At 48.1% G+C, this 21,623-nt stretch overlaps 1 protein-coding gene across 2 annotated transcripts in view; it reads right to left on the bottom strand.

Moving 5' to 3' along the window:
• Positions 1 to 9,891: 9,891 nt before the first annotated feature.
• Positions 9,892 to 21,623, bottom strand: part of LOC119183548 (uncharacterized) — a 91,546-nt gene continuing 79,814 nt past the window's right edge. The window contains exons 6-9 of one of the 2 annotated variants that reach the window (XM_075888806.1): positions 16,611 to 16,666; positions 14,546 to 14,593; positions 14,167 to 14,282; positions 9,892 to 10,179 (exon numbers count right to left, since the gene is read on the bottom strand). In XM_075888806.1, the coding sequence (XP_075744921.1) occupies positions 9,955 to 10,179; positions 14,167 to 14,282; positions 14,546 to 14,593; positions 16,611 to 16,666 (445 nt within the window). In that variant the 3' untranslated portion in view covers positions 9,892 to 9,954. The remainder of the gene's footprint in view (positions 10,180 to 14,166; positions 14,283 to 14,545; positions 14,594 to 16,610; positions 16,667 to 21,623) is intronic. The other variant, XM_075888807.1, reaches the window with a different exon arrangement.

The following is a 21,623-nucleotide window of genomic DNA, read 5'->3' as shown; positions in this document are numbered from 1 at the left end:
AGCGAGCTCCCTCAGCCCACGAGCCCGATGAAGCAATCGGCGCCTTCCAGTGTGGCAAGTCTTACGCAGTGCATGGAACATCACTCATCCTTGGGTGCAACCCCGCGCAGCAGCTCCGGATTTCATGATCATGACACAGCCCAGTGGCGGGTCCCCATTGGAGGATTCTGACATCACGGCCAGCGGCGTTTCTGGTTGGACGTTCGTGACGCAAAGATCCACCCGGCGCCAATAAAAAGCCAAGCGGCGCGTCGCTAGCAGTTAACCTATGCGTCAGAGAGAAGCCTCTCGTTGCTTGCCTTTTCGCTGTCGGCGAGGCCGGTGTCCTAATTTGTAAGCGGCGAGGTTCGTGGCGCCCTTCGTAACCTCGTCGGCGGCACGCTTCGTAACAGTGGAAGGCAGCTGCGGGATCAGCCGGCATCAGCGACATCGATGGGGTCAGTGCCTGATGTTTTCCCCTCAGTTCACCAGACTACTCTAGCTCAGGTTATAGCAGTTTAGAGAAGGTCTGTGTGAAGCATTAGTGAGTGAGCTTTGATTGTTTCAAGCCAAGTCGGAGCGCTTTGAAACCAAAGTTTATGCGGAGGGTGTAAACATGGTAGTGTTAAAAATTACTTGCGCGTCTTGCTAGTAGGCTTATAGTAAATACGGCAAGTATATTCTTAACAGGGCAAACAGCAAGAGGCTAGTGTGAACCATGGAGAACCTTAAAGTGAAGGAACTCATCGAAGTTTGTGAGGAACTTGGCATTACTTTGGGCCGTGCGAAACGAAAGCAAGCGATCCTTGAGATCATGAAGGATGAAGGAGTGTCGGCTGAGGAAGTCGATGAGGCCTGGACGAATATCAAAGCACCCGCGAGGGGGCTGAAAGGCGAGAAGTAGAAGTTCGCGAACGTGAAGAAGCTGAAAGACGAAAACGTCGCGAGCGTGAGGAGGCCGAGAGACAGGAGCTCCTCGAGTTGAAACGAATAGAATTGGCAATCCTACAGCGTTCGCGGTCGCCTAGCGTAGCTTCTGCGACGGTCCAAGTCAGCGGTCACAGAATTCAGGACCAACTGCCACCATTCGTAGTCCGCGAGGACATGGCGAAGTATCTCGTCAAGTTCGAACACGTATGTGAGCGAACTGTCTTGGAGCAGTCTCTTTGGGCGCAGAACCTGTAAGCTGTTCTTCCCGGTGAAGTGTCCGACGTGACAACGTGCTTGTCGAGGGAAGCGTTCGAGAGCTATGACGAGGTTATAGGGAAGTGCTCTTGAGACGTTATAGGTTGTCACCCGAGGCTTTCCGACAAAGGTCCGGTACGCAAAAAAGGGCAATGAGTATCACGTTGACTTCGCGTTTTGTCTTAAAGCCAATTTAATTGAATGACTCAAGGGCGAAGGTGTTTATGACGATCGCGATAAAGTGGTAGAATGCATTGCATTGGAGCAATTCTACCGCTGCTTTGAGGAGGATGTCAAGCTTTGGCTGCAGGACAAACTTGGTGAAGTACAGCTAAACAAGGCAGCAGAGTTAGCTGAGGAGTATTATACTCGCCGAAAGTTGCATAGCAGGGCAGTGCGAGTTGAAAAGGGTGAAAGGAAAGAGGGCTTTTAAAGAAACGTGATCAACGGGAACCCGCTCCGCACCGTAATTTCAAGAAAGACCCGTCTTTTACGAAGGACGCTGTCGGGGAAAGACAAAGAGAAGCGGAGAAATCAAGTGAGGTCCCTAAATAACGCACTAATACCACACGGCCGTTTGAATCACGGAAGCCACTAATCTGCTACAACTGTAATAAGGAAGGGCACATCGTAGTAACCTGTAAACAAAAGTTTGCTTTTTCAATGATCCGAGAATCGGAAAAGAACATGCGGTTGTTAGAGCAGTATCTCCAAGAAATTAGTGTGAATGGGAAAACGTGACGAGCACTTCGAGACTCAGCGGCAACCATGGACGTTGTCCATCTTTCGTTGGTGTCTCCAGTCGACTTTACAGGAGAATGCGCGTGGATCAGGCAAGTCGCCGAGGAGCAGAGTGCTTGCTTACCAATCTATATGCTTGTCATTGAAGGCCCGTTCGGTAAGCTTTGCACCGAAGCGGCTCTGTCTGCACCGCTTCCCGATAGTTTTCCTTATCTTTTTTTCTAATGACTCTAAAAGCTTCTCAAAGAGCAGGGTAAATAGTTCTTCCCCAACCTAGCGTACATGGCCCTCACGCGATCGCAAGCGCGGAAGCTATCGCAGGAACTTGATCTTGTTTAATGTGGTGAAGCACCACCTGCAAACGCTGCTGATCTGTGTGACCTTGGCGGCGAGTCGACGGAACCTCAGACAGGAAATTCTCCGTGTGGGTCATTTGAGCAGTCACTCGAGCAGCCCGTCGCCGAAGCGACTGGCGCGGCCTCTGTCGGCGGAGGAGACGACGTGGCGCCATTGAGTCGGAGCGAGAGGGGTGCAACGCTCCGCCTGTAGCGGAAAGTTGGAGTGAGCTGTTGAGGGTTGATCGAGAAACGACCATTCGAGAGCAGCGTGAGGACCTCTCGATTAAAGTGCTAATGGAAAGCGTAAACTTGGGAAAAAAGAAATGTTTTTTTTTCTTTCTTTTTTTGAGAAGGCAGGGCTCCTGTATCGGAGCTACACAAATGCGCAAGGTCGCAAGTATGAGCAGCTCTTGGTACCACATAGTTATCGTCGCCCAAAGTGGCCATTTACTGAGGTGGAGCATGATACTACAACAGCACAACTTTGACATTCACTACAAAAAAAAATGAAAGCTAAACGCTAATCTAGACGCACTGAGCCGTGCGTTTTAGTTAGTACCTTCTCCACCTTTCGGTCTTTCACTGGCGAGTCGGGGCGAAATTTTGTCTTCATCACGGCCTTAGCATAACGCTCTCGTCCAGAGTAATCTGAAAGGACCATCTTTATGTTGCATTTTATTTCCCTACATTGTTGTACGTGCAAAAATTTCAGTTCTCACTTTAACAGTCTTGTGTTCCACATGTGCTTCTTGATGTAGAGGGAACGAAATTCCGATAGACACGTAGCTGTGTATATGTTGTACTATACTTTGTCTGGTGTTCTGTCGGGTAACCGAGGGCACTTGCTTGTGTTGTGTGTTGTCTGATGTCGAACCGTTCTTAACAAGTTGCGGAACCATCGACAAGTGCTGAGGCCAAAAATCGTCAGAAGAGACGAGCGAAGCTGGCCGACAAGTTGTGGCGACAAGCAAGTGGAGCTGGGATCCATGCTCAAGAATGGGATGTGTTCACGGAACTGAGCCTGGAGCTACATTCTCCCCATGGCCCTGGAGGCAAACCTGGAGGGACCTGGCGAACGAGCGCGCCTGACATCCGAGCAACGTGGAAGCAGCTCGCCTTTCCGGCTCATTGTCTGGCGGCGGGGGTGCTGTTACGCCTGGGAGTCCGCACTGAACGCCAATGCCTTTGCAAAGGCAATCAGTGTCAAGGCCAGCGATCTAGCCCGCCTGACGCGATAAACTCAACGACGTCATCAAGCGGCGGCGCCGGTCTGTCTTACGCAACGCACAGCAAGCTCACTCAGCCCACGAGCCCGATGAAGCAATCGCCGCCTTCCAGTCTGGCGAGTCTTACGCAATGCGTGGCAACATCACTCGTCCTTGGGTGCAACCCCACGCAGTGGCTCCGGATTTGATGATCATGACGCAGCCAAGCTGCACTTCTGGTTGGACGTTGGTGACGCAAAGATCCACCCGGTGCCTATAAAAAAAGCCAAGCGGCGCGCCGCCAGCAGTTGACCTATGCGTCAGAGAGAAGCCGACGTGCGCGTCAGAGAAGACATCTCGGCTCTTCGAGCCCCTAAGCGGTCGGCCCCAGTGCCGATTTTGTAACGCCTCTATTTCTATGCTGTACATAAATCTCGCATTAACTTACCGTCGTCTTGTGCGCTCGTCCATCAGCTCTGCGCAGAAGCAGTCGCGAGCTGAGAAACGTACGCTACCAAACGGCTGGTGACCTTGGCGGCGGCGAGTTTCGGAGCAGTGGCACCTTCGGGACCGTGTTGGCGTCGCGCCTTCGTAACACCACGCGCGGACGCCATCGGCGTTACGACGACGAGACTCCTCCGGATCGACAGGCGGAGGGCGCGCGGCGCTTTAGAGACGTTGCCGACGATGGCAACGTCGAGGATTGACCAGCGTTGGTCTTTCACTGTCGGCGCTTCTGCTCGGCTGCCTTGGCTCGTCTCGTCGGTGTGGCCGACGCGTTGAAGACGCGCGCTGTCTTCATTCTCGAACGTGATCGGCATGCTTAACTCGTACCTTGTCGATGTCGTTGGTTTTACACAACCGACGCTCGCGTTCGGCTTCTTTGTCTCGTGTCTCGTTAGCGTTACAGGCACGACGTCGCCATTCGCGAACGTGATCGGCTTTGCTTACCCTCGCAACGCCAGCGACGGCCGAGTTAGGCCAAATACTTTCCGCGTATGTTTCGGCGGGCGAAGGAGCTTCACTTTCCGGCGCCCTCTACATCGCAGATAAACGAGCCGAAAGAGTACTCACTCGATGTGCGCTCGAACGTTGCGAGCAATTTAGAGGGTGAAGCAAGAGAGAGAAGTCACACGCGGCGAGCGCACGGCAGGCGAGGGAGAAAGCAAAGTCACCGCACACTGCGAGGGAAGCGAAGACCTACTTGGCATCACCCCAACACCTGCGGCGAGGAAAGCGCGGTGCGGCGCGTTGGCACGGAGACGCGGACGGACAACGTTACACAGGCTAGTCAGAAAGCTGATTCGCATCTAATATACAGGGTCTTCAGTTTTAGATGCGAAACAGCTGTTGGTCGGAGCTTGTCCCTTGTCCTTCGTTGTAACCACCCTGGTACTCGGAGCACCCCCTAGATGACTCTGCAGTAGAGAGCTCACTAAGGTGAGCTCTACGTTGTAGTGATCTCGCTCCACTGCGGCGCGTGCTCTGTCGTGATTAGCGACAGCTAGCGGCGCTGTGCAGCTCTGTATAAAAGCGCTAGCTTACTCCTCTCTCTCCCACACAAACAGCGTATAGTATATGACATGCATATCATGTAATTCATGACTGCACACGCCCATGGTGCGCTCACGGTCGTTTCACTAGTATGAATGGAGACATGAGCAAAGCGGCTGTGCGCGCAGCCATGAACGTCTACGGTAACGAATGAAGAGCGCCTCTTTACAGATGTTTAAGTCGATCCTTGGCTGCTCCGAATACTACTTAGGGTTTCTTTTGCGGGGAGATGTGTGCCATTCTATTTCGACGCTCCACCACGCGCTGCAAATCCCGCAAACTTTCGCGGCCGACTGTACCCTAGCTGGCCTATGAACATGTTTCTGTGCAACAGAATAACAATCTCCAACCAAGGTATCACCGCAAATTAGCACGGCAAACTTGTAGCGCACTGAGGACAGACAACACGGACGAAAAAAGTGAGGACAGGACGCTTCAGTCTTGATTTTCTCCGTATTAGTCCTTAGTCCACTGATACTTTCCCAATATATCTCTACCATAAGCCCATTCCCACATCCTTTCAAATCCACATCATTTACACCTCGTCCCTTTCCACCTCCGCACATAATATCGAAGTTATATACTACTTTTTATCACTACAATTCATTGCCAGTCACAGTCGCTATAAGAATGCCTGAAAGCTCCAGCAGACTAAACGTAATGCATATAACCAGACACGTAAACTTTATAACGTTCTCGCCGAAATAGTCATGCTTACTGGGTGTTCACGATTTCATGTATATGCGCGTTTACTTCGCATTCAGGGCTCCAACATGTATAAGTAAAAGATGGCGACTAATATTGACTGATCTTATCGACAAAAGTTATACACAAATATGTCGCTTAGTGTCGCCATATGTTGATGAAACGATATAATTATCATAATCCTTGCTCACTATTCCCCGGCAGGTATACAGCTATAAAACATTTCGACACTGTGACTTTGCTTATATGCTTGTAAAATTTGCGCGTAGGATCATTTAAGATGAGTTTTGCGGCTCTACCCGTAATACCGCGGTATATACGGGTAGATCACCACGACAACAAAATACAAGCGGTGGCTTGTACTAATTTCTAGACAATGCCAAGACTGGCGTTTCTGTTTGCTACCTGAAACATCCACAATCGAAAATGCAACCCTAGCAATGATGACGACGTTCAAGCAGCAGACTCCGCTTGTAGACCGCATCAAAAAATAAAAAAAAATGAAGAAAGAGAGAAAGTGAGCTGCGTTCTCTCCGCATAGCATACGACAAGCTCATGGTTGGCGACACACCGGGGGCAAGATGGGAAGCCCCGCGATCGGAACAAAAATCGAATTTGTCCCTGCTGCGTGGGCACATTTCCTGGGCTTCCCTCCCTATATCTGCTCTCAGTTGTGGAGGAAATGACGCTATGTCATGCGGCATAGTCTAGCATCTAATGAACGAGCGTGGTGTGGGAAAAACCGCGCTTTGGCGTCTATAAAAACGCCAGAAAAAAAACAGACACAAAAACGAGGATTCACGCCGAAGAGCGACTTCTATTCCACTCGACGTTCTCTTCTTAATTCTTCGTCTTTCCCAATGTCAGCCCCCTACGTGCGGTAGTACCAAACAATTTACAAATCGCACCAACCAGGCTTGCGAGGTGCGCACAATTCGGACAGCTCAAGAAAAAGTCTGAAAAAAATAGCTTAGCCTTCAAAAGTAGAAAGCGGTATCGGGCCCCGTACGCATCGCCTTAAACCGTGCTTAGCTGCATGCACACCGCAAATTCGGTACAGGACATCGAAGGGCACACACAGCTTCACGATAACAGCTCGAAAAAAAAAAAAAAAACACGGCCACGTACAAGCGGCGCTTGCCCCGTCTCTTTCCTGTCAGTGGCCATGTTGCTTTTTTTGACACGTTATTAACCTCAAGTAAGGACAACCAACTATCCCAGCCAGCTACTTTATTGAGCTGCACACACAGCACTTGTAAGCACTAACTCGCAACTGTCTTTACCGCAAAAGAAAATTTTCCTGCATATATATATATATGCACAGTCATCCTGCGTAAGAGCACTGCCTATCATAACCAGATGCACACAAAAATAGACATATCGCAAGAATGCAGATTAGACGTCCAATCTAAACATTAGCCGCCTGGAAAGGACGTCGAAAGACGAAAGTCTTCATTCTGGAAACGCTGCGTGAGATATGGCGCCGTCTGGCAGCAATGTGAACAAACGAAAGTTTTTGAGAGAACGCAGGGCCACTGGTAGGTGGCAGCACCAGGTCGTTTTAGTTAAAGGACCAGTCAACAGGCTCCGACTTCTTTTTTCACACATCCCCAAGCAAGCTCGGCAATTTGTAGAGTAGGCCGCAGCGATCATGTTTTCTGAATATTACACAGCTGCGCACCGTGCAAAGTCTCCATTTCGAAAAACAATCCCCGCGCTCTTTTCCTACGTATGCCAATGCTACTTCCACGCGCAGTGACGCCCCCCCCCCCCCTCCCCCGGCGATCAGCGACAAGACGCAGCACGTAGCTAGTCGATTGGTCTGAACCCGGTCTCAACAAAGAGTTGTGGAGTCAACGACAGTTCCTGTTCCCACCCACAGCTACGACAGAGCTATTCGATCATACGAGCGAAACTCCACATAGGCTCCATGTATCGAAATACGGACACGTCACTGATCCAGCTTTTGGGAGCGAGCCGATTGTCGCGCCACCTCTTGATCAGCACACCCACTATTAAACGCATTATTTGTGTTTTGTGCTGCTGCTCCCAAATGGCGCGACAGTCTGTTCCCGAAAAATCGAATTCTCGAATAATCGGGCCAACTTAATGTCCGGGTATTTGAACGCAGTTTTGATGCAAATCGTTGTCGGCTGCAAATCGAGCGACTGGGCTACGGAGAAGCATCGGCACGGTGTAAACAGCGAACCAGGCATCGCAGCAAGCGGAAGTGCGTTGCGACTGATCATGTTCGCCGATGGCGTCACTTTCTGACGTCTTTTCACGTTGCTGAAGTGGGCGGAGTCACGACGACGGGCTACACCTTCCCCTCTCTCTGAAGAAGAGTGGCGAGGCCATGAGAAAACTTTAAACCAGTTGAAAGCGATGTTTTAGCCCCTGTAACTTCCTTAATGTAGCACGTATTCACCAAGTTTTTTGCGGCAGCAAGTTCACGATGTGAAAGTGCGCATATTTATCTTTTTACCAATTTTTGGACCTTGGGGGTGTTTACTGGTCCTTTAAAGCCCCTGCATTTTCTTTTCTTTTTTTAGCTAAGCGTAGGAAACACCTGCTTTTTCGTTTATAGCATCGCATTGTCAGTGCAGAGTATTAAACCATTCGGTCTTTAGAATTAAGCATGTATGCATTTTTAAATGAAAAGACACCTACGTATTGATGTTGCGCCTCAAATATGCGTAATTTTTGCTTTTCGATTGACAAGGCTCGCAAGTATGAACACAGCCACGAGACATAGATGTGTGGGCTTTGAGCACGCGCTTCACCTTTCACCGGGTGGCTGAATCGTTGAAGACACCAACAGACAAACACAGACTGAGAGACAAAAAAATTTTCTATTGAAGTTCGCGTTCATATACGGACGCGTATAGGTTTTAATTACACCTGTGCGACTTCGCGCTTTCTGGTGGTTTAGCAACTTTAAACTGTCGACTCCTTTATAAACTTCCCACTCTTCGGCTATTCACTTGTTTTGACATCTGATGCCATACAGCGATTCTGCCAAACAGTATTACATCCGTTAGGAGAATCCACCCTCTGCATGGCATAAGCACTGGCGTGGCTCCGTGGTAGATTACCTGCTCGCCAAGCAGAAGGACTGGCCCCTTCCCAAACCAAACATTTGTCATATTTATTTATTTGTATGCATCTCGAATTGACACTCATAAACTAAGCCGATCGTTTGTTCACAACCGGCGTCGCCCATACCAAAATTTCCACGAAATGAACTATTCAACAGAATTGCGTTAAAGTACGGTTCATTTATTTGTCGCAGGAATCGAACACATGCTCTGGACGACTGTTGGCTTTGTCCACCAACGCAGCAGACTAGAATTGTTGGGAAAAAAAAAAAGCAATGGCGAATACCCCGCAGACTCAACACATTCCTCCGTGTAGCTATAGACACGAGATTAGAGGAGGTACTCTCGACATTCGCACGACCTACTTTTAGCCGAAACCGTAAGAACAGACATTCTCTACGTTCAGACAACTTTAAAAAATCACAGCATATCCACGGAGTGAATGATGATGAGTGGGGCGAAGCTTCGAAGGGTTTTATCGGCAAACCGTGAATCATCCGCTGGCCGCGTCCGTCCGTCGAGCCAGCTGTCTGTGTCTGTCTGTCTGTATGTCCATCCGTTTACCCGTGTGTCTGTCTGTCCATCCGTCCATCTTTGTGTATGTGCGTTGGTTTGTCTGTCCACTCATCTGTATGTATGTCGGTCTGTCTATCTGTTCATTCATCGCTCCGCATGTCCGTCCGTCCGTCCGTCCGTCCGTCCGTCCGTCCGTCTAGTGAACAATCCAAGTACCACCATCTCGCATTTTCCATCATATATTCATCATATACGAGTACTGCAATCCATTGGACATTGCAAGGACTAAAACGAGAGATGGCTACTACATACAGGAGACGCACGACCGGCGCCCTTAAGGAGCTTCACCCCTAAAACATGACTTTCCGCATCGGCCTTACAGACCATTAGATGAAGCGACCAGAAGTGTCTTTGGCTTACAACCAGTACGAGTTGTAGGGAACGGCGTTCCAGGAATTAGCTACTTTTTGGAGGAACGCCACCATTGCATTCAGGATGGGTCGGACTGTAACGGTAACTCGTTATGTTTTTTTTTAATTCACGAGCTTTGAGAAAAGCTGTAGAAGAAAGAAAAGAAAACTTGTCTGTCTTTATTGCTTTGCAAATCACGCGCTCTTCCCCGTCCAAACGGCCTCACCAGTCGTCCGCCAGGCGCCCACGCTGCTCCCACAGTGCTTGAACAGTGTAGCCCAGTGTGAACAGCAGCGCCTGCGCGGGCCTCGTCGTGGCCGGCGCGCAGTGCAGGAGGCGGCAGCCGTCCAAGTGGCGCCACAGCGCCTGCGTGTACACCGCCAAGCCGATCGCCGTGGCAGTAGCGCGGACCAGCGACGCGCCATCGTTGTCGCTGCCTGCCTCCCTCTGAGAACACACGATGGACGCAAAGAACAAAAATCAAAGTTGCAATGCGGCCTAGCCATTATGCGGCACGTGTTCTAACACAGTCTCGTGTGCGAATGCTTCGAACCGATTCGGAAAAAAAAAAGAACTTGGAACACACTTGCGCCTTCAAGAGTAGAACGCGACACCGCGCGCATCGCGTCGCTAGCCTGGCTTCGGTTCTCGCTTGACGCCTCGACCAAGCCGTAAGAAAACAAGCGCCTGCGCGCGTAACATTGGCCGCTTGGAACTATCCTCGAACGCATATTGCAAGCACCGTAGCGTACTGCCCACTGCGCCACAATTCGTCGCAAATCAGCGAAGCGCCCACTGCGCGTACGTAAGGCAACACGCGAACATACGTAGTTGCTCCCTTTGTTGATGCTTTTGCTTAGATGATCAATCATGAGTGAGCGCTATGTCACAGATGGGCCTTTAAAACATCCACTTTTTGCCCAATTCGCGTGTTTTGACGCTTGGCCCGATTCTACGCTTCTGCAACGCAATATTACAAGCGTTAAGGAGATTCTCCCACTTCGTGACATTCCTTGCGTGCGTGTGCGTGCGCGCGCGCGTGTGTGTTTCTCGAGAAGATTCGGGCAATGGCGTCGCTCTGTGGCTGAACACCGGTTTGCCGCTAAGAAGGCCTTGGTTCGATCCTCACTTGAACCGAGGGTTTTTATTAGTTTTTTTTTCATTGTTATTAGTTTTTTTCGGTCGCGGACAATGCTGTTTTTTGCTCACAACCAATGACACCGATACAGGAATTTCTCCGAAACGAGCTCCATATACGGCCGTCTTGTCGGGCATGTAGTCCCGTTAACAGAGGGAATACGGCGGCGTGGCAGGGGCGTAGATTGGCACACCACGTGGACTGCGTGACGAGCGGGTGGTTCAAAGCTGTCAATCTAACGGACTAAGCAATCATTCACCAACACCCGCCACCATCTAAGCAAAGTGTGCAGCCATGTTTCTGTGCCTATTGCCTTACAGCAGGCGCCCTAGGCGAGTTTACAAGGGCCACTGTCAAGGACACAGATGTTCCTTCACGGCGCGGTTAAGGTGCAGACCGAGAAGAAAACAAACTGCCAACAAGGTCCATATATCATGCAGAAAAAACTCTGTCGGCAATTTTCCGCTGAACGCCATCAGCACGCATGTATTTCACTACTGTCATGTCCGAAGCCGCCACATACCATGATAAACACACGTAGCTTGAGTTTAAAATCATGTCCATGGACACAAAAGAATATGATATTATACCAGCGGCACTTCTGTTAACACAACGCCCAGTTGAAACCAGTGTTCCGGCTTGTGATGCAGGACAACTGCAGTTTGAGTTATTTGGCCAGCATAAGCGTGTATGTCACTTTTTTAAATGCGAATCATTTCTTGGCGAACTTGGGCGACTTTGAGCATGCATATCTATCTATCTATCTATCTATCTATCTATCTATCTATCTATCTATCTATCTATCTATCTATCTATCTATCTATCTATCTATCTATCTATCTATCTATCTGTCTGTCTGTCTGTCTGGTCTATCTATCTATCTATCTATCTATCTATCTATCTATCTATCTATCTATCTATCTATCTATCTATCTATCTATCTAATCTAATCTATCTATCTATCTATCTATCTATCTCCCGTAGGCCGCGGGATCGAATCCCGGCTGCGGCGGCTGCATTTCCGATGGAGGCGGAAATATTGTAGGCCCGTGTGCTCAGATTTGGGTGCACGTTAAAGAACCCCAGGTGGTCGAAATTTCCGGAGCCCTCCACTACGGCGTCTCTCATAATCATATGGTGGTTTTGGTACGTTAAACCCCACATATCTATCCTATCCTATCTATCTATCTATCTATCTATCTATCTATCTATCTATCTACCTATCTACCTACCAACCTACCTACCTACCTACCTACCTACCTACCTACCTACCTACCTACCTACCTACCTACCTACCTACCATCTATCTATCTATCTATCTATCTATCTATCTATCTATCTATCTATCTATCTATCTATCTATCTATCTATCTATCTATCTATCTATCTATCTATACGACTATTACAGCGAAAGCCGTTATAAGATCACAACTCGGGTCTCACGCAGCGCCGTAGTTGTCTGCCGCCGCCGCCGGTGTCCGTACCCACATCGCGCGAAATTACCAAAAAAAAAAAAACCTAGTACCACTGACACAGAGGGGCTCAAACCCGGGTCCACTGGGCGCCAGCCCAGTATTCTACCACTGAGCGACGCCGGTGCTTGGGACTTGCTGGCAAACCTGCCTTAAGCAGGCTTGATGTCGGGAAAGCAATCGCGTTAATACGACTTATAAAGCGTTTTAAAACAGCGAAAGAACAAGCAGTCGTCGCACAATGCGAATAGCGTAACGAGAGGGTCATTCGATGCTCCTACCCATTACAGGCCCGCAGTGGTGGTCTAGTGGCTTAGGTAATCGGCTGCTGACCCACAGGTCACGGGATCGCGTTTCGGCTGCGGCGGCTGCATTTCCGATGGAGGTGAAAATGCTGTAGGCTCGTGTGCTCAGACTTGGGTGCACGTTGAAGAACCCCAGGTGGTTAAAGTTCCCGGATCCCTCCACTACGGCGTCTTTTGTCATATGGTGGCTTTGGGATGTTGAACCCCACATATCAATCAATCAACCCAACCCATTACAAACGCTTGTTTTTGTTCAGGAGGAGGAGGAATAAATGAGGAAGGACAGGGAGGTTAGACATGTTTTTGTTCAGCTATTAACTGCACCGCACACCCGCTTCAGGCCTCATTCCTCATCGTCGTCAGCCACTGCATGAACGATTAGCACTAAATACATGGCAATAGAGTTTAGCGGATACCACGCTTCTCAAAAGGATGACGAAAAATAGCATAGCGAATGACGGTCTACTACCCTAAAATTTTAATTACAAATGTCGTAGTGAGCATCGGGCAAGTTTGCTTGCAGCAGTTACCCAATGAGTGTAAAGAACAGGCTTTGAAAGGCCGTTCTTCTAGCCGTTGTGACTGTGCTGCGCCTTCCACGCAGGCCTGGCGTTTTTAGCTCTCCAAGCAGTTTCGATAATCGGATCTCTACCAAAATTCGTATGGTATAACATGACTGTAAGACGAGTATAAGCGACTAGTCACAACATGAAAACCATGACGTGTATGTCATAATTTACAGGTCATGTTGTTGCTCCTCTAGCGGTGGTTTCGTTCAGATCACATGTTGCAAAACCAGTATGGTATAGGACATGACTGCATGGCGAACATAAGTGACAGGCTTTAACGTGGAAATCATGACATGTATGTGATGTAAGTCATGATCACACGCCACGGTGATGTTGCGCTCGCGGTCGTTTCCATAGCTTCACATATGCCAAATTTCGTAATACGGGACGTGAATGAATTAAGAAGGTATATGAGTGGTTCAAGCATGATAATCATTATATGCGAATCGCGTAAAGCATGACTACATGCTACGCTCATAGCGAGCTCGCGGCCGTTTGGCTATGGCTTCACACATACCACATTTGGTATTACTTGACGTGAATGAACGATGAACACAAATGCCAGGCGCCAACAAGATAATCATGACATGGAAATCATGTACGGCATAATTTACGTCCGCCTCGTAACATTGTGCTGATTTTAATGTGACATATCAACCTTCCTCATTCGTGCTTCACATTTCATCGATTCCCACTGTACGCGCGATCTGTCATTTTTTTTTTCTTAGAGTGTGTAGACGCATATACAACAGGCATACATGTATGCTGGGATTCGTCCTTCCGTCAACACGGCAAATCACAATGTTAAAGAGTACGTTACATCCACATTGCGGCTTACTTGTGCACAGAAAGTGCTGGTAAAATTATATGCGTAGCTTGAATAAAAATGCGGGAGCCCTTTGGGACCTCCTTTAGAGGTGAGACCACCCTTGCGTTGCGGCGTCACTCACCAGAGAGCACAACCTGAGCAGAGCGGGCACCACGAGGACGACGCGCACCAAGACGCTGATCCAGAACAGAGGGCTCGTCAGCGCACCCATCGCAGACACCGTGCGAGACATAGCGCCTGCGTCAGAAACAACGCTCGGGTTTAATTACCGGGCCGAACTATACGCGGTAAGTTCAAGCGCTGTTTTTTTTTTTTTTTTTTGAAGCACAGTTGTGAAGGGCTTCACCATTTTCATGTGTCGGCGTGTTTGTGATTTTACGTATGGAAATGACTCGGCTTTCTTTTAAAAAAAATATGATCCGCTTTTGCACGAGGATATTGATGAAAGTTTGAAAGAGCGACCTGCTGAAAAGACGTTAGCGTTAGTCTTAGCCACTCACCCCTAACCAAGGTGCACCATTGGGATTGCCACGGTTCAAGTATTCGTCCTGTCAAATAAATAGAAACACTGAATACTAGCTATTCGAAAGTCAAATCGAATTATTCGATTCGAATTCAAAAGTCTAATATTCGCACACCACTAAAACTGCATTTATTAAAGATCGGGAGCCTCTTTTGGAATCCAGCTTGGGCCAGTGCAGCATTTGTGACGTTGGTTGCCTACTTCGCTTCGCCAAGCGGCGGGTGAGCAATACTTCCGTGCTCAAAAACTCAGTTCAGTATCGCAGTCAATCTCCGGAATATCGGCACAGCTCAACCCAGCCTCGAATAACATCGACAGCTTTTCTTTGTCAGCGCTAGAATAGATTGATTGATATGTGGGGTTTAACGTCCCAATACCACCATATGATTATGAAACACTCCGTAGTGGAAGGCTCCGTAAATTTCGACCACCTGGGGTTCTTTAACGTGCGCCCAAATCTGAGCACACGCAGCGCTAGAATAGAGTCACGTGTGCTATGTCTACCATAAGACGGGCTGCAATGTGGCATCAATGTAGACGTTGCACGAAGCAGCAAGCCGTATCGGTTTCGACGCCTCGCTCTCCTTTTTCTGAGGGGGGGGGGGGGAATAGGTGATCAAACTACTGTCGATTCACGAAGTGCACTGAACCCCTCTGACCGTAACAGGACTTTCAATACCGCCTGAAAACAGCAACAACCTAATATAGTAAAATGTACGCCGGAGTTCCACCTTATCGGTGTCAAAAACCACTCTTTATATGTTGTGAAATAATGCTTAAGACGCGAAAAGGGCTGGTCCTGTTTAGTTCTTCTCGTGTATCTTGCACTCCTGAGTACCAAAATTGATCAGTACAAACTCGCCCAAATATATGTGCTTCTAAACAGCAAATCAGACACCACTGTGAATACCTCGGCTATATTGCGATTGTGCGCTGCAAGGGGTACTTACAAGCGAAACGCTAACTTGCCACTTTCTCATGCGCCCTCTCCACATACAGAGGCACGTGCTCTCAGAGCTGCCAGCGGCTGCTGTATGACGTCATACAGCAGAGACCTGCTATTTGCCGATAGCTGACATAAACGAAAAGCGGCGTTTGGATCCGGTGCGACTATTTCCACGGGGCTTCCTTATCCTCCCTCAGACAAAGACCTCCCGAGAGCGCAGGCCTCAATCCTACTCTGCATACAAACTGACCCTATCACCAGCCTTCACAGATTGGCAGTTCTGACTAATGGAGACACCAAACAAAAGTAACGAGATATTCAAAATTCACCAGCTATCGAAGGTGACGTTTTGTGGAGATGCGGGTGATTTGCCCCCTTCAAGTTCGCTCTTTCCACCTCTTCCTCAGCCCTCAATATACGGAAACGCTACGCTCTATGAGGGCGAATGCGACTAGGAAAGCATACTCAGGTGTAGGCACCGAAAAAATAAATTGTCTCAGGCTATGACAACAACAGATCATTTTTTTTTTATTTGTCTGTTTAGGACCCGCCGAACTCCTCGCTCAACCCGAAGAACACTATACCCTCACACACTCCGTGTATAGTAGTAATCGGTGAATTTCGCTGCTCATACCCAACATTACCTACAGCTCGAAACTGACCACCGAAAAAAAGCAATCGTGCAATGTGATGAAAGCGACCAAGAATCCACCAATGGGCGAGATAAAGTTACCAAAATATTAGTGCACAGCTCTCTGCGGCATTTCCTCCTCTAAAGCGCATGCGGAGAAACCTCAACCAGTGGGCGCGCATTCCAGGCTGACGTCGGGAGTCGGACAACTGGTGACCATTGGCAACTGCTGGCCTTCGGAGAACATTGCCGAGTGCACGACCATCTCTCTAGTGGCGATTGGCTGCAACGCATTGGTAATCGGGGAGAGGCCCCTTCAATGGGCCATCCGAATCGAGAAGGCGCAAAGGAAGTACTCCGAAAGTGCCTTGCAGCAAAACGCTGAGACCAGAGACAAAGCAATGCTTCTCGGCAGCCGTGGCCGCGTCAAACGTAATGCACGCATTGGGCGTGGGATATACTTGCCAGCAGTCATGCCAGGAAGGCCGGAGAGCATCCCCAGAAGCGTTCCACTCCATGGCCTGCGGAACAAAACATGACACATGTACGAAACGGCGGCAGCAAGGGGAAGATGGAAGCTTGCGATGAAATCAGTAAACCGGGGTTGTGTGCTCCAGCCGACGTCGGCTGGAGCACACAACCCCAGTTCACTGATTTTTTTTTTCAAGTGCGAAACACCACGGCAAGTTATCTTTTCACCCACTTTTCTTTCTTCACATTTATATTACAATTCGGTCTAATAACTTCCCCTATACTTTCCTTGGCATTATTGTCTGTTAGATCTCATTATTTGTGTCGAAAACACGGAAAAATGAGCTCTTAAGTATACACTTCTGTCCCTTATTCATTAACGAGGGTCTCGTACTGGCAGACTTGGAGCCTTTAGGTTGTATACGAGAAACTATTGGTCACCCACTTTTCTTCACAATTACATTACAATTCGGTCTGATAGCTTCCCCTATACTCTCTTTGGCATTATTCTCCGTTACCTCTCATTATTATTGTGTTAACAATACGGAAAAACGAGCCCTTAAGTGTACACTTCTTTCCTTTATTCATTAACGAGGGTCTCGTACTGGCAGACTTGGTGCCTTTAGGTTATATACAAGGGACTATTGGTCAGCTGCCAGCTAGTTTAATAAGATCACGTGATACGTGACGCCAAACAGGCTCATAAAAAGTGTGTTACACTCGCCGCCATGGCTACTGATGGCGCTGACTGACACTCCCACGTTTAAATTCACATATATACCCACTAAAGTGGCTGGAGGGATAGCCGCCGTGATAGCGAGGGATAGCCGCCGTGGATATTCAACGTAAACCAGAAGAAAAATATACTTCAAGAATTTTCCATTCTTCGACCAACTAAATACGTTGATTCTGAAAGTAAATATCATTATGAATGACGAAGGGTTTATTTTTAGCGCGAAACACGATAACGTTCATTCGCCCGATGCAAGACTCTCGGGGCGTTTTCTCTCTGCTTCAGGAGCCTTCGACGACAAATCTCACACGTGGGGCGCTGCTATCGCATGCACCCTTGGTCCATCAAAAATGGCCCGCTCGTTTCATCCGAGGTTCAGCCGCATTCGTCGCCAGCGCTCGCAAGCTTTCACTAGCTCGCGGAACACACGATTCGTAAGGTCATGTTACCAGTGATGCCAATTTAGCGGATTCCCCGCTAAGTCTGGCGGATTTTATTTTATATTGACGGGGAAAAATCAGTCTAGCGGCTAGCGGATTTTCTGACGGGCCATTTTTGTACATAGCGGGTTTCTGGTGGATACCTCCTCACGCAGTGAACCGATTCAAAATCGCCCTGCAAGAAACCATTTCCGTGTTCTCTAAAAATGCGGAAATTGTTTAACTTCAGAGGCTCCTGTTCACTTGCTCCGCCTATCTCAGACAAACAAATCCGTGAGGTTTCAAAGCGGCGATCGCTTTCTAAGAAATAAATAACGGACGAGCTGCGATGCACCAATCTGTGGACTCTGTGCGCCCTCTGGTGTGAAGTTCACTCCTATAAGGACGCCTGCAGCTAAAACCCATTCGTTGAGCTGGCCGGATTTGCCATGTCTATGCTCGTGTTGCCGCATTCAAATGCCGAAGTAGAGAGGACATTTAGTCAGCTTAACATAGTAAAATCCAAGCTAAGAAACAAGCTGAAGCCGGAAACAACAAATGCCATCCTCGTCGTAAGAGCGGGATTGAAGCGACACCAGAAAAGTTGTTTTGATTACGAACTTCCCGCGGCAGTTGTTAGTGCAATCGGGACAACTACAACGTATGTGCAATCAAGTCACCTGTCTGGTCCCTCAACAAGTACCAGCGGTCCTGTAGAGATGGTGCCAGACGACAACAGCGGCGACAAAGACCTCGATGTGTTTTTCGTTGACCTGTGAGTTGTTTTTTTTTTTTCATCAGTGCGAACATTAATAACGTTTAGCCTCATCTGTGATGAGTTTCACCAATGACGACCACCGCAGCACTGAAGCCTCAAGTGTTTTAGTTAGACTCCTTGAAAGACTATTTTATATGTTATTTCAGCTCTCGTTTTGGGGAGCTTTTAGGAATGATAAAGGTATTTATCATACGAAATTGCAGTGTTTTTGAATAAAATAGGCCCTAGTGGGAAATTTAGCGGATATGTTTTAGAATCTAGCGGGATCTGGCGGATTTCTCATTGCTTTTTAGCGGATGTCTGACGCTCAGCGATGGCAACACTGCATGTTACTTAATTGGACTTTATGAGGAACGTGACGGCGATACTGACAGCAAGAACAAACGTAGCGTGTCCGTATCTATGCTATCACGAAAACAGAAAGAAACGCGTGGGTAGAAAAGATACATGCTATGCAACTGCTCAAGTTGTTATGGTCACGTATTTGCACACGAGAAAAAGCGCTCTACCGTATAGCGAATACCTTCTATTTATTCACGTGACTTCTCAGCCTAATAAACGTAATGAAACGCCTCTTTATTCTTCACAATGCTTGACTTCGCGTTTCATATATGTCTACGGAGCATGGACGATGGTATTTGACCGTAGGTTAAAGAGCTCTAGCAATGTTCAGTCTGCAGGCGCTCATAACATATTACCTAGGGCAGCAGATACATTTCATCCCGCTTGCGGAGAATATATTTTTTCGAAGCACAAAGCAAAACGCAAATGCTCACTGGCCACTTGGCTTGGGCTGAATCTCCAGCTTCCCAAATAAAAAGCATATTTAGGCAAACTAATTATTAAATATTTCTTAACTATCGCTACCCTTGCTTCCCTGCATCAGCCTGTCATGAATGCTCGTTCACGGAAAAAACAACTGCGTAAATGCGTGACCGTAAATGCGTAAATGCATTAGACACGAAATACTCCAATTAACATATAACCTGTCACTCAGGCCGACGGTGTATCTTGTGTAAGTTCATAACGTACGGTACGCAATACTTCATACGGTGTATCACAAATGCATCTTCTGATACACCGCCTGCCAAAGGTATTATCATAGAGGCGCAACATACCCAAAAAGTATCTAAGCTAGTTTCTATGATAAAAAGTTTCGGCGATATTGCACAGCCCTGCTACTACGTTGACAAGTCGGACCTTCCACGACCAAGCTGAAAAAAAAAACAATTAGCCTATTTTCTGCTATTGTTCGTTTCTACCGCACCTACAAAGCTTCGCGCGATTGGTGGTGCCCGTTTTCTCAGCAGTGAAGGGTGTTCATAAATCATGCTGCAAGAAAATCATGTATCAAAAGCACATAAACACACCGAACGCAAAACAATGGCAAATATGCTCAAGAAAACATAAATAACCCTGCCAGTTGATACACGATAGGAAAGGCAATTAGTGTCAATTTTTTTGTCACTCTCTGTTTATGGTAACATAACACCTGTGTTTATTTATTTCTGTTGAGCGTAGCGAGTTTACCGTATCGTTTTTTCGTCTTCCCTGCCTTACAAAGACAGAGCAATCGATTGCACGCAGCGAATGCAATACACCATGACACAGCCCAAAGGAAGCCGCTCCACGAGTAATTTTCGTATGGATAAGCTCAAGTTTCGCACGTTGTCACTTTGTTGGCTGTATCACACTGCTTCCACTGAAACACGGAGATTTGGCTGTCCGTGTGCATTGGCAGTAAAAAAAAAAAACTAAGCTGGTTTCTATAACCTCTCAGACAGTGTCATATATACTGATCATTTCATTCCCGAAACGCCCAACTGCACCGAGAGAGTTTGCAAATACGCTCGTACGTGAACTTATGGGTGATACGACAGGAGAAAAATTACCTTGAGCATCGATACATGGGACAAGCCAGATAATTAAAGAGCATATTGTCACGCACCAAGAGCCGTGAAGACAAAACAGGAACAGCGGGGCAGAAAGACACGAGCGTGTATCTTTAAACGAAGCGCTAACACACACTCCTTCTTCGTTCTCTTTTCCCTTTTCGGCTCGCTAGGGCTTGCCGGCTCACAACTCTAGGTGGCATTATTCCCCCCTCCCATTAGAGCATCGACTCGATGCTCATACACAAAATGACAGCAGGGCCCATAAGGGAATAAAAAGAAAGGGAGGAACAATACTTATAGTGCACAGGGCATATGCAGGTGCAAAAAAAAAAGAAAAATGTCTGTGGTTGGTCATAAGAAGAAAAAAAAACATTAATACAGTTCAAAGTTCGTTCGAGACCCTATGTACAACGAAAAAGAAATGTTTGCTGCCCTTGCACAATAAGGCGAGTATTACTGCGTAAAATAAGGTTTTAAGCGGACGACATGCACAATCTCTGTTCGTGGTGAGTGGCGCTGGGTCGTTGCCGAGCCTCCTTCTGGAATGACTTCGTAGTTGACCTCGTTCAACCGCCGTAATACTTTGTAGGGTCCGAAGTACTTGCTCAGGAGTTTCTCGCTGAGACCTCGCCGTCTAACAGGAGTCCAAACCCACACTTGGTCGCCAGGTTGATAGGTAACTGGTCGATGGTGGATGTTGTACCTTCGACAGTCTTTACAATGCTGCGATCTTATGTGCACGCGGGCTAGTTGACGTGCTTCTTCTGCTCGCTGAATGTAATCCTCGACATCAGGAGTTAGCAGCTCGTGCTGGTCGATGTCACAAGGAATCATGGCGTCTAGCATGGTTTGCACGTCTCGACCGTAAACGAGGCGGAAGGGTGCGAACCTTGTCGTTTCCTGGGTTGCGGTGTTATACGGAAACGTTACGTATGGCAGGATCTCGTCCCACGTTTTATGCTGCACATCCACGTACATATAAATCATGTCAGCCAGTGTTTTGTTTAGCCTTTCTGTCAAGCCGTTACTCTGGGGGTGGTATGCGGTTGTCTTACGGTGGTTCGTGTAACTGAGTTTGAAGATGTCGTCCAACAGTTTTGCCGTAAACGCTGTCCCTCGGTCAGTTATGATGACTCACGGGGCGCCGTACGAAGCACTATGTGGTGCATGAAAAACTGGGCG

This window comes from Rhipicephalus microplus, chromosome 3 (genome assembly GCF_043290135.1).
Source record: "Rhipicephalus microplus isolate Deutch F79 chromosome 3, USDA_Rmic, whole genome shotgun sequence".
Taxonomy (NCBI): Eukaryota; Metazoa; Arthropoda; class Arachnida; order Ixodida; family Ixodidae; genus Rhipicephalus; species Rhipicephalus microplus.
The sequence above is the reverse complement of the archived record's forward strand: the minus strand, read 5'-3'. Positions and strand labels throughout refer to the sequence as shown.